The sequence below is a fragment of the Centroberyx affinis genome, unplaced genomic scaffold (genome assembly GCF_046629955.1).
Source record: "Centroberyx affinis isolate AG114_WGS23_722 - 3 ecotype Tasmania unplaced genomic scaffold, CSIRO-AGI_Caff_v1 ptg001762l_1, whole genome shotgun sequence".
In the NCBI taxonomy this organism is placed as follows: Eukaryota; Metazoa; Chordata; class Actinopteri; order Beryciformes; family Berycidae; genus Centroberyx; species Centroberyx affinis.
The window spans coordinates 350,730-363,994 of record NW_027280161.1 but is presented as its reverse complement, the minus strand read 5'-3'; the positions used below and the strand labels follow the sequence as shown (position 1 = coordinate 363,994).

Below are 13,265 nucleotides of genomic sequence, written 5' to 3'. Positions count from 1 at the left end.
TACAACCATGATACGATGTAATAAATAAAAGTTAATGTTCAAAGACAACAAAGTTTGACTGCATAATTATGTTTATTTATGAGCCACAGGTCTTTCTAGCAATGGCATTGGCTTGCCACAATGTAAACAACAATCAAAAATGTCATTACAAATTGCAAATAATATAATTTCAATGGAGAGCTTGTGAAATTGTGATGGGCAAAATGTAGCTAATGTCGCGAATCATTTTTTCTGCCCCACGATATGTATTGTCACGTTTTTGTATTAATTTCATAGTTGAGAGTCAACAGTGGGCTATGGGATAACCTGTTCGAGGAGTTTAGACTAGCAGAATCAGTATCATCTTTTAAATTACTTATTATATATACATACAGTATATACATATACATATCTCTATAGACTTGCTTTTATGTGACATTACATAAATTACATCACATCCACAGAGAGATCCATTTAGAGATTTGCTTTTAAGCTATGAACTTTGTTTTACCCTCGTAAACTCTTTTTTTGAAAAATGTTATACAAATAAAGTTTATTGTTACTAAATATTATTAAGTAATATTGTTGTTTCAATGTGTTTGTCTGTCCGTTCTGTGGTATGGTCAAATGTTCAATAAGCTTGAGTACACATCCTTCAGTAAAATGCAAGAGACACTGCACAAGAGGACAAGGCTTATCAAGTGTGTACCAGCTCATTACACTGGTGCCATCCTGTGCAATTCATGATCCAGATGCCCAATGCAGTATATTCTCCTACCGTTTAAAAGCAAACATTAACATTAACATTAACATTAAGAGTTGAAGATAAGAGTTCTGCACATTTCTGCTCGTCGTCTACTCTCCAGTTGTAAGGATCTTTTTATAGTTCATTTATTTTACCTGCTGGCCAGTCCTTTTCACCCCACTTCCACTGGTCCAACCACATTAAATGGAAGTCTGTCCAGTAGGCCTATTTGGACACACGTATGGGCCTATTGAGTGAAAATTAAGGGTTCTTGTAACAGATGCAAATTTCCAATTCCTGGACAGTGAAAACTTGCAATTGTACACTCTGTTAGATCAATTTAATCTGCATGGGAACATCAACTACTGCAACTTATGCATTTATGCATGTGGAAATCAACTGCCAGGCTGCTGCTGTTGCCTTATTAATCACTGCAGTGTTACCCTTTTTGGTAATTATATGTTTATACTTCTCATAAAACTCCCATTATGAGTCGCTGCTCCATGGATGTGAAGGACCTTATTCTCTGCCAAATGTTTCACTCTCGACTCTCCACTGCTTGGCCTGCTTTTAAGCAGCAGGGGCATGCATGTCACCTTATTGCCCAAACCATACTTCAGTTATCTTAGTTGAGGGAGGCGCAAGATGCCTTCGTGAAACAGAATTAAGCCAGACTAGAATGTAGAGTTTACTGAAGTGAGGCTTCACCTCCCAGGATAGAGCCTCTCTAAAAAGGGGGAAACAAGAAACCCACATCAGAATTCAAAATTATTTGTAAAGATCCTATCAGTATGTCCAAACAATTACAATTTAGACAAAACATTGAAAACCCAGTTGCTCATTCATAACCTGGGAATGTAACATTTAAAAAAAAACTATATCCATTTGCATTCCTCTCTCAATAACAATATGTCTACACCCCATCCTCTCCTTGGCCATGTGATTTGTTTGATCACAGAGAAGGATAAATCTGAGAACATGACCATATTCAGAGAAATGCCTTGCAATAGACGACTTATCATTACATTTTATAGCGCTCTGATGCTCAATAATGCGTCTCTTGACTTGCCTTCTAATTTTACCAACATATTAAAGACCACAGGTACATTGCAACAGGTAAATAACATTTATAAAGTTGCAAGTGACAAAATAATTTATCTTTCATTGTCTCTTGGTCACACTTCTTAATGTCGTCTAACCGGCCACTGGTGTCAAGAGGGATGTGATAGTCGACTGTCACTTGGATAAATTACACCTGAGCTGCGCAAAGCACAAGCGGGGATTGTGTGTCCGATAACCGACAGGATGGGCAACCCTAGTCTTAGCCACATTTAGTAGCCTATTCTGATACATGTTCCTATAGGCATGTAGTTTATTACACTACAAAACCTTTCACAGACTTGCACTATAATCACAATATACAGGTCAGACTCAATCAGCCCCTTTCCAGTTTTTAAAACATGACTGCCATGTTGACACCTTCCTTCATGACTTCACGGTAAATTACATTAAAATGCAAGCAGCACGGATGTAATTTTTATTGGAATTTACGCAGTCAAGCATTGATGGACTCTAGTTGGTGCACAGTCTCTATTGAGCAATCTAGTTTAGTGGGAAATTATGACAATTGTTTGATGTTTAATAGGCTAATATCAGACTACAGGCGCCTATCTCATGGTAATTTGTCTAGGCTAACATCCTTCCTGAACCAACAGAGTGTGTGCTGTTAGATAAGAATAGGTACGGACACTTCTCAAAATGCAGCTGTCTAACTATGGAAGGGGTCCAAAAATCTGTTTGCCCTTGGAGGGGCTCCCACTCTGTGTAGCTGTTTGACAACAAGCTAAATAACTGTATAGTTAACCAGAATTTAGCCAGCAGTATTTCCTGAATGGCTAAATATGCATGATGGGACGTTTTGTAAGTCTAAACATGCATGATGGCAGATCTGATTTCCCCTACCAGTTGGTGAGATTAGTAACCTTCTATGTTGTATAATTATTCACAGTCAGAGATTATCTTGGCATGAAAATAACCGCTGAGTGATGTTGATGTTGATGTCTGATGTCTGTTAAAACAATTATTGTCGACAGTTGATACACTGTTGATGACACTGAATATCTATTGTTGACAGTTAACAGTGGGTTATCAAAATAAAGTGATGCAGATCAAATAAATGGAATTATATCACTCCAATCCTTGCATCCTTGCACTGGTTGTCCAGGCTCAAGACTAAAGATCTTAACACACCAAGAACAACGCAAATAAACGACACGAAATTGCAAATAATTTGCAGGCAAATTTGACGCACCATTTACATTCACACCAAATGCAATGCAATTTTGCAATTAAATTATATAGGTTCTGTAGAAAAAGTCCACACCATCGGCAGAACCAAAAGAAAGCAGATGCTCTGCTTCAAGCTCTGGAAAGTAACACTGGTAATAGGGCCCTGACTGAGAGTAAAACTGCTTTGTTTGGCATTGCATGTGTGGTTGCCACTATGGTAATTCTGCCAATGGGGCTGCATTCAGTATAATCAATTGGATGTTTTGATGATGATATGTTTATGGGTTTGCCTTTTTTGTTTGCTTTTCTGAATATTTGGAGCTTCCTTTTTTTAATAATTATTGTTTTTTAAATAATTGTTGTTTTTGGCTGGACCGCAACAGCGGGGCCAGCCCTACAAACGCGAATGTCTGTCACTGACTGACTGACTGACTGACTGAGGGACTGAGTGATCAAGTTACACCATTGGTCGGCCGTGGCACGTGGCACATCATAGCGTCACAGAGCCAGAATAAAAATCCATAACCGTTTTCTCCGCCGTCTACTTTCTCCGCTGAGATTGGGAGCCCGTTTCTCCCACACAGTAAGTAGGCTGACCAATATCATGCATGTAAACTGAAGCTTAAGCTTAAGCTGAAGCTAAAGTAGAATCTATAAAATTATATCATATCACCGTTTATGTCGATGCATATGCGCAAGCTCAGTCCACCTGAAATCCTCTGTTCTGTCGGGGGAGAGAGAGACACAGACAAGCATGGAGGTTTCATCACGCCGAGGGCTTATTGCCGACCTTCCCGAAGTTTCCTGGGGCCACGGTTCCGGCCAGTGCCACTAGCTGGGCGCCGATTTGTTCCCGATGATCCGGCCGAGATTTCGGCCGGGGTCCCGACGACGATGCGCCCCCAGTGTCCGCGTTTTCGGCACCGACGGGTAACAGGGCGCCTGGCGCTTGGATCGTCAGGATCAATGCGGGCCATGGGTGGAGACGACAGCGGTGGAGAGAGAGACGGGACGCGCTGGAACGATCAGTATGGATGTATGAACTATTATTCTGTATTAGCAGTCTACAGCCAGGGGTTAAAGTGGGCCGGAACGATCCGGAACGGCGTTCCGGCACCTTCGATTAATAAGTAAATAAATCTGATTGGCAGTTTCATAGGCTACATAATAATGAGTTCACAGGGCTGCCAACTCTCACGCATTGACCGAGAGACTCACGCAATTGACATTTTTCACACGCTCTCACGCCACAAGTCTATTTTCTCATGCAGTGAAAAACAAATTAATAGCTGATATAATGTCGCGACGTGAAAAAAGGAAACTGACAGCAGGACAGACGAGACAGAGCAGCACAGCGCAGCGACTTATTCAGACCATCTGAATAGCGAGAAATATACACAAATTATGATATTATATTATTATATATATTATATTATTATTATATAATTATTATATTGTAATTTATTCCCATGCATGCAGCTCTTCTGCGTCTCTCCCTCTCCTCTTGCGCCGTGCGCACGCAGGCAGGAGTGCTACATTTATTACTCGGTTGGTATAAAATATTATATCCCCAATTATCAAGCTCCATACCGTTGTTAGTAACAATAATTCAATTCTCCAGTTTCCTACCATAAGATGGAGCTATTTCGCAACAATATTCATATGCCATCAACCAATGCTGAAGAAAAAAGGAAAACAGAGGGAGAGATAACAGTGGATAACAAGGTTTTTCGAAAAGGTTTTTTCTCTACATCCTGGAATACAGCATCAATAACTCTACTTCTCAAGAAAGATAAAGACCCCTTGCTATGCGGGAGCCAGCATTCCCTTTCAATCTTGAATTATGATGTCAAGATATTGACTAAGGTGTTAGCAAATAGGCTGAAACAGGAAGTAACTAAACTGGTACATCTCGACCAAGTTTGCTTCATACATCAACGGCATAGCTCAGACAGCATCAGACGTTTAGTAAATCCCCCTCTCCTACCCTAGCATTGTCCCTGGATGCTGAAAAAGCTTTTGACAGCGTGGAGTGGGAGTACCTGTTTAAGACTCTGGAGACATATGGTTTTGGCCCCTATTTCATCAGGTGTGTTAGAAGTCTATACTCTGGTGCCTGCGCCTCAGTCATTACTAATGGCAGGGCCTCCCGCAATTTTGAGCTCCATAGGGGGACCAGACAGGGGTGCCCTCTCTCTCTCCCTTGCTATTCATTCTGGCCCTTGAACCACTCGCTATAGCAATACTAGAGAACGTTGACATCAAAAGGAGTGACAACAGCCAATGAAACTCATCAAATATCACTATATGCTGACGATGTCATCCTGTTCCTTTCTCAGCCCCTTCAGTCAGTTAGGAGTGTCTTGACAACAATAGAGGAATTTTCTATTTTCTCTGGATACAAAGTAAACAGAGGCCTTCCCTCTATCCAATCTTACGATTCCACAACATGGCATTACTACCTTGACATTACATTTCCTCTTGATATAAAGAACATAATGATAGTATAACTCTGGACCTTGAGGAAATGAAAAGTCGACTTGAGAGGTGGGACTAAACCTTTCACTCTGGGGTAAAACTTCTATAAAAATGATGGTCTTCCCAAAACTCTATCTACTCAACATGCGGTTGAGATTTTTCAAAGAGGTAGTGAAGTAACAACATAAATAGATCCAGATCCCGCAGATTTGTTTACTTGGTATCTTCTCCAGACTTGTAAATCAACCTAATAGCAAGTGGTTGGCTAGTTGCTAAAAAGTTACTGTACTGCAAATGGAAGGACACTTCCACTCCTATCCAAGACTGGTCTAATGCACTTGCCAAAAAAAGTCATATATAGCAACATAGAATTTATGAGTAGATATGACAATCTGGGCTCCTTTCCTATCCTCTATGACTTGACTGTCTATAGCCTTGACCTGCTCATTAAGAATGTTTCATGTGCTGTATCATTTTAAAGGTTCTATGTAAATAAGCATGAATCCATTATATATTGCATTTCTAAAAATAAGTGTTCTAGTCTGACCACATGACCAACCCCTTCAAATAATGTGTTGGCCTACATTTGTTCTTGTATGCATCAAGGTGCTTGCAACTCTAGGATATGTATATGTAGCCCGTGGCCGAACGGTAGTTCCTACAATATATCTGCTATACTAGTGGGGAGCCAACCCGAACCATCCGACACGACACAGGAGTTAGGATGCTCACAGTACTTTATTACAATTAAAAATGATACTTAAAAACCCCAGCCCAGAATCCATCAGCAGGTAAGCCGTCCGTCCTCCTTAGTAGGGTCTGTCCACTCCTGGAGGCCCAACGCTGTAGGCTCGAGTCCCTCCGGAGAAACTAGGAACAAGGGAGACAGTCACTTCACCATGCGGGAGACATCCCTCACACCAGGCCTTCTGGGTGGAGATTGGCAACATCAAATTCAGCCCGCAGCTAGGTCGGGAGTCGATCAGTCCGTCGTTAATAGCAAAATAAGGATACACAGCAAACTCCAGTGCTTCACTACAACCCCACACGTGATTAGGAACCTCTTGGGTATTTATAATTAGTTTAAATCATACACGCCACACGGCACACAATTTACAGCCTGGATCGCCGCCTACAATGGTGGACACTCAGATGCCTAGGTAATTAGGGGTCGACTGGATTTGGGCCAAGATACATACATAACACCATTTACTAAAATCCGAAGGTTAAAAAGGTACACTGTTAAAAGAGTCTGTCTGTTAGGCCGTCTATAGCCCATCGGCTACATGCTGAGGGGACAATAACGTTCAGAAATGTGAGGGTACTTATCTGAAAGAGGGGTGAGTCGCGACTTCACCCCTCTACAAATCCAACAAGGCCTCCCCTCAGATATGACCAGTCTTGTGGCTTCCCTCCCTCGATCCCGACGTGGCTCCTCGACGCTCCAGGCGGTGTGGTCGGGGCTGGCTAGAGTACGCCGCCAACGCCGGCTGCTCCACTCCACGACTCCGTCTCTCCTACCGCCTCGTCGAAGTCGTCGTCGTCGTTCGGTCCCTTCCCAACCCGGATCTGTGTCAGTGTCTTCCTCCCGACAGGTCTCCCCTCTCTCCTCTCCAACTGTTCTTAAAACAAGAGACAGAGGCCAGCCCCACAGTACCAACTCCCCCCTAATTAGACCCGGCTGTCAGCAATTTGGCTAATTTGGTCCCCCATTCAATTAGGTCCGGGTTGAAACACCCACCACCCAGCCAGTGTTCCCTCCCTTCCATACCTGGCCTGTTACATATATAGTGCTTACATGGGCGTATACAGGTCCACACTGATGTATGTCTTGTTAATTTCTTCTGTATTATTATCTGTATTATTCTTCAATCTTTTAGGCAGGGCAGGCGGCTGTCCCTCTTTTTGCTGTGAGTTCCGAAGTGCAAAAAGAAGCTATAAAGGCTAGGTCCATGCCCTTATGGGCACTTCCATGCCTTTTTTTTTTTTTTTTGCTTTATTGACAGGGCAGTAGAGATTGACAGGAAAGACAGGGCAGAGAGGGGGGATGATTTATCATTTATTTATTAGTTTATTTGTCAGGGACAATGCAAAACAAACATTGTAACAGGTTACAATAACATGATACAGATGTGTTACATATGGGATTTCTAGCCAAGGCTAATTTGCGACCCCTGTCCGTGGTTAGGCTTTTCTACTTAAAATGGTCATAACATATCATCATTACCAAAAGTACATTAGTTAATTGAGCACATAATAAATAGTGACATTCTCATATGTGTGACATGATCATACAAAAATTACAATATTTACATCACATTACAATCATTTTACATCTGTTGCGTAAGTATATGTGTGCCCATGTGTATGTTCCCTAATTCATGGCAATATATGTGTATGTGCATAATGTTCATGCAGCAAAGGGCACAGGCCGGATTCAAACCTGTGCCACTGTGATTAGGACCTCACCTTAATGGTACATGCTCTACCAGTTGAGCTACCAGGGCACCCCTTCCATGCTTCATTTTTGCCCTAATGTCACACCAGAGGGGCACTTAAGTGGCTCAGATGCTCATGATACCCTTTTCTACTGTAGGGCACCCTGGTAGAACATGAGACCCTCACCTTTTTCATTTTTGCCCTAAGGTCACAAGGAAACAAATGTGTGTTTTCTCTTACCATGTTGGTCTGTGTGTCAGCCAGGCTAGCACTGACTTTTGCCAAACAATCACACACTGAATAGAAAGACCTATACACCATTATTTGTTGCAAATCAATCAGCTGTAGTTAAGATTTGCACTAAATGATGGTGTAAATATACTGTAGGTCTTTTTGGAACTCTGAAGAACTGGTCCCCACTGACTTCAGTTGTTTTGGAGAAGGCTGCTATGGAGTTGTGCTGGCAACCTACCTGTGTGTTATATGGACAAACTTCACCTGTGTTTCAACTGGCATGAGGGTGAGTACATGATGACAGAATTTTCATTTTTGGGTGAACTATTCCTTTAACATTAATGCAGCAGTCAAGAAAGATCATACGCCACCTACTGGCCCAGATAAATTGCATCCTGCAACATCCAGGCAGCATACAGAAAAACTACTGTGGTGTCTTGGCCTCACTGAACACAAATAATAAAGTAAGTATTTGCAAGCTAGCTAGCTAATTTTCTCTAGCTAGCTTATAATCAATCTCATATTTTATTGGTGGTTTTGGTAAGCTATTGATAGCTAGCTTTGAAGTTTAAATGAGGCATCTAGCTTGAGTTGAAGCTAATGTTATGGTAAATAAGTGCCAGCTAGCTAGCTACAGGCCTATAATTTCCCTTTAGCTAGCTATCAATATCTATATAAATACCTGATGATACCTTTTGTGAACCAGTCTCATAATAATATTGTTTTTGGCTAGTGTGAATTCTACTGTCCATTGAGGGGGACATCAGCAGTGATCACACAGAAGTCATTAACATTTTCAAAAACACATCCTCCTACTGACTGCAAGTCAATTGACTGTAAATCAATAGGAGGATTTTGCTGTGAATCCAGTTTGATATAGATGACAATTTAATTTAGAATCATAAGTAAAACATTAATCCTAGTATAAGAGTTGATATCCAAGTTTTTATTTTAGTCATCCCTGTTATTATAACCTATTCACTGGTGTTTATGTGATGTGTTCGGGTTAACCTGGAAAGGAGGGAGGTTTTTTTTTATTATTATTTTTTGCCCCTTCCCCTTGTGCACGCCACTATGATATCAGAAGTGCTTTTCAGTTAGCCAGTATCATGATCCTTTGGTCTTTAGGCTTTTATTTTGAAACCAGAACAGAAAGTTGGTTGGCAAACACATTAAACACTGTAGGATGTAGTTGTTCAGGATTGTTAATGATCCACCTGCCTGTCAGAAGTAAAGCAGATGGCAGATACTCGAAGGTGACGCAGACCTGTCATTGATGCATAGCTTTGGCACAGACAGTCAATAGTTTTGAGATGATTGTCGGCTGACACATGCACTATGGACATACTGTCCCCACCACCAATGAAATGTCTACAGTTTCAACATTGATAATAGTTAATAATAGGCCATGTCATCTTGTGAGAATATATGAATATATTAAAGACTCTGCCTTTTATTAAATCAAATAACTATTTTTTTTTATTCTGTTAGCTCTTTAATGAACTTTATTTTTCTTGGTCTTTTATATGAATTTTATCCTTTTCATTTTGTCTCGATACTTTTAATGTTTTATGTAAAGCACTTTGAATTGCCTTGTTGCTGAAATGTGCTATATAAATAAACTTGCCTTGCCTTGCCTTGCCTAAAGACACTATGACTACAAAATATAGCCTAACATATTTTTTTTTAGCTTTTTGTCTAGACTATTTTGAGTTGAAAAAGTAAGCCACTTAAATGCTGTCATTTTTGTTTTGATAACATATACCTCTACTTTGGAAATTTTATCCAAATGCAACCATTTTTGCTAGACTGCATGCATGTCATATTCAAGTTTATAAAAGAATACACCTACAACAGAGGAGCAGACTGTAAAAAACATAACTTTACTGTTATCCATTCCTCTAGAAATGAAAAGGCCTAATTCAACTGCAAACACTTTTGCCAATCAAGAGGTAAGAAAAATGTAGGAAATAGAAAAGGGGAGTAATAAAAGGTGTCAGACCTTCTTTCTGAACATGTTTACATGTCTTGGCAATAAATGTTAAGGTCCCACTTAAAAGGGGTGTGAACAAAAATTGAGCAATCCCAATATAAAGGGCTGTCAAGGAGCAGTCAGACTATTACCTGCTTTGGTGACGGCAAGCCCACAGTGGTAACTATGAGGTGGAGCTGTCTGTGGTTGTGCTCCCTGGCTCTGTCAGTTACCAGCCTCATCAATGTCCAGGCCAGAAAGGGTAAGACCAGGGTCATTTTGGATTCTCTGGGCTCATTTTCAGGACTGGGTCAATGAGTTATTCTGCTTTATACATATGAATGTTTAATGTACAGCATTGTAGTCGGTATTTGTCAACTTACTACACTTATTAATAATGTTTATGGACTAGGTTGTAACAAGGAGGTTTCGCAGCCAGTGAGATTTCTCTAGCTTTGATAGAACACTTACAGATTTGTTTTAAGAAAATACTGTTCTCCAAATATTCTAATGAAGAAATGTTGAGAACACTGCTAATAAATTTCTCTCATATTTTGCCTCCACAGCTCGCAACCATGTCAACAGCATCTGCAGCACATGGGGCAGAGAGCACTTCAAGACCTTTGATGGGGATGTGTACCAGTTCCCCGGCCTGTGTGAGTACAACCTGGCTTCAGACTGCCAGGACTCTCAACAAGAGTTCTCAGTGCACATGAAGAGGGGAGAGGCTGGTGGAAACCCTACAGTCAGCTATGTAGTGGTCACCATCAGTGACCTTTCATTCCACCTGACTAAGACAATCGTCACTGTGAACGACGATCCGTAAGTACTAATCAAACTCTATACAGATTTCTTTGATCTGTAACTGTACTTCTCTTTTCTTGGAAGTTGATGCATTATAATCAAGATAACATATACACACATATACTGTATTTATATATATCTCTCTCCCAGCATCGATATGCCATACTATAAAGCAGGAGTTCAACTGGAACGAAACGCAGTTTACATCAAGCTCCAATCCAAAGTCGGCATCGTTGTCATGTGGAACGGTGATGATGCAGTCATGGTAAAAACAAAACAAATGTTTCAATCTGCTATATTGCTGTTTCCTAACAATGAATTGAGATATGACAAAAAAACAGATTAGTGTATCATCATGCTTAGAGCATTACATTAATGTTGACGAATATATCATTGATGGTATCCTGAGTCAGGCAGAACAATATCTTGGCAGCACTCCTTTAATTGTATGAGGCGTCATAAGCACAATATAAACATATTACAAGTGGATTACAATCACAACACAACAGAAAATAGCAGTATACTGTATCTTATAATACATTGAGAATGATGTTAAGACTGTTATGAATTATACAGCTGTACATGATTTTGTGCAACATTATTTCAAAAAGCTTTTATGCAGAATTATTTATCTGTGATTGGCACATATTTTATCGAAGATGAGAAGATATTCCAGAAATAAATGTGAGGGTATAAAATTCAAATCTCTTCCTCAGAATACTTAAGCATGATTTAATTATGGATGACATTTGCCAAGGAAAAAAAAAACAGTTATCAGCCCCTTGCTAAAATGTAAAGGCTGATAGACTTTCTTAATTCCCTCTATCATCCATAATACAATTAGAATTGTATTATGGATGGATAAAGTGAAATGTTGCCAAAACCATGGTTAAAAGACTTAATGTTCCCATTGCTGTGTCTGTTTCAGGTCGAACTGGATCCTGAGTATGCCAATCACACTTGTGGACTTTGTGGAGACTTCAATGGTGTTCCTGTCTACAATGAGTTCATTCATAATGGTTGGTTATTTTCTTTATGTATTCATGTATTTACTGTATTGTCAAACACATACTGCACATTATTTTATATTCAGTCATCTTTGGCATCTGATGCTATGAATCCAATTATACGCAGATCGAAAAATTACCCCCATTGAGTTTGGCAATAGACAGAAAGTCCATCGTCCTAATGATGACTGTGAAGATCCCTATGAAGAGGAAGATGAACCACTAGATGCTGTGACTGTGCCGGACACATGCAAGGAGTTTGTGAGTTTGAAATCTGTCCAGTGTGACCAGTAGAGATGTAGTATTATGATATGCTTCGACTCAGTAACTTTGCCTCTATTTTATCCTCCATTTATCCCTTTTTAGCAAAGCACCTGTGAGAAGATGCTGGGCTCGGAGTCCTGGAGCCCCTGCACCGCCCTGCTGAACCCTGAGCCTTACATCCAGGCCTGTGTGCAGGACATGTGTGGCTGTAGCAACCACACAGATGACTTCTGTGTCTGCAGCACACTGTCAGAGTATTCCCGTCAGTGTTCCCATGCTGGAGGGCAGCCGCCCCACTGGAGGACGCCTCAGTTCTGTGGTATTGTGTTGTTACATACTTTTTCCACTGTTTTTCTTTCTTTTTTCTGCCCTTTCTCTTTATTCCTTAGCTTTTCTACATTTCTGCCTGACTCTTTTCCTTTTATCTTTCTTATTTATCAGTATTATTTTTACTTATTTATTTATTAATATTGTTTTGTTTTGTTTTTTAACTCTTGTTTGGGTTTTGTTTCTGAGTTGCCTATATTACATTGCAATTATGTACAATGTTTGTTTTGTTAAAGGAGACACTCCATAATCCTGTTGAGGTTTCTTTGGTCTTCCTTGCACATGCTCTTCATGAGTTCTGATCACTTGTGTGTTTGTTTTCATTGGTATATATTATGGGTATTTTGTATGAACTACACTTTTGTGGTTAATAAAATAAAAAATGAAAAAAAAACATGGCCAAAATGTTATTATGATTATTAAATCTTTCTTTATGGAGCTGTATTTAATCGTACCATATCCTCACTCCTCATGAGGTTAATTTATGTTCCTGTTACAGCAAAGCAGTGCCCATTCAACATGGTGTATGAAGAGAGTGGTTCCCCTTGCATGGATACTTGCACATACTCAGACACAAGCTCTCTGTGTGAGGAGCACAAAATGGACGGCTGCTTCTGCCCTGATGGTTAGTCCTGCACACACATCTCTTGCTGTGTAGTAAAAAAAAAAAGTGTTTACTATTTCCCCTTTTATTACCTTTACCTTTACCTTTACCTAAAAATGTTAA

The 13,265-nt window shown here is 40.2% G+C and overlaps 1 protein-coding gene across 1 annotated transcript in view; it reads left to right on the top strand.

Moving 5' to 3' along the window:
- Positions 1-3,869: 3,869 nt before the first annotated feature.
- LOC139652108 (mucin-2-like) overlaps positions 3,870-13,265 on the top strand; it is a 28,327-nt gene continuing 18,931 nt past the window's right edge. Inside the window, exons 1-9 of the mRNA XM_071529067.1 lie at positions 3,870-3,943; positions 6,940-7,086; positions 10,277-10,404; positions 10,703-10,958; positions 11,091-11,205; positions 11,869-11,959; positions 12,075-12,208; positions 12,314-12,535; positions 13,043-13,163. Of these exons, the coding sequence (XP_071385168.1) occupies positions 3,870-3,943; positions 6,940-7,086; positions 10,277-10,404; positions 10,703-10,958; positions 11,091-11,205; positions 11,869-11,959; positions 12,075-12,208; positions 12,314-12,535; positions 13,043-13,163 (1,288 nt within the window). The remainder of the gene's footprint in view (positions 3,944-6,939; positions 7,087-10,276; positions 10,405-10,702; positions 10,959-11,090; positions 11,206-11,868; positions 11,960-12,074; positions 12,209-12,313; positions 12,536-13,042; positions 13,164-13,265) is intronic.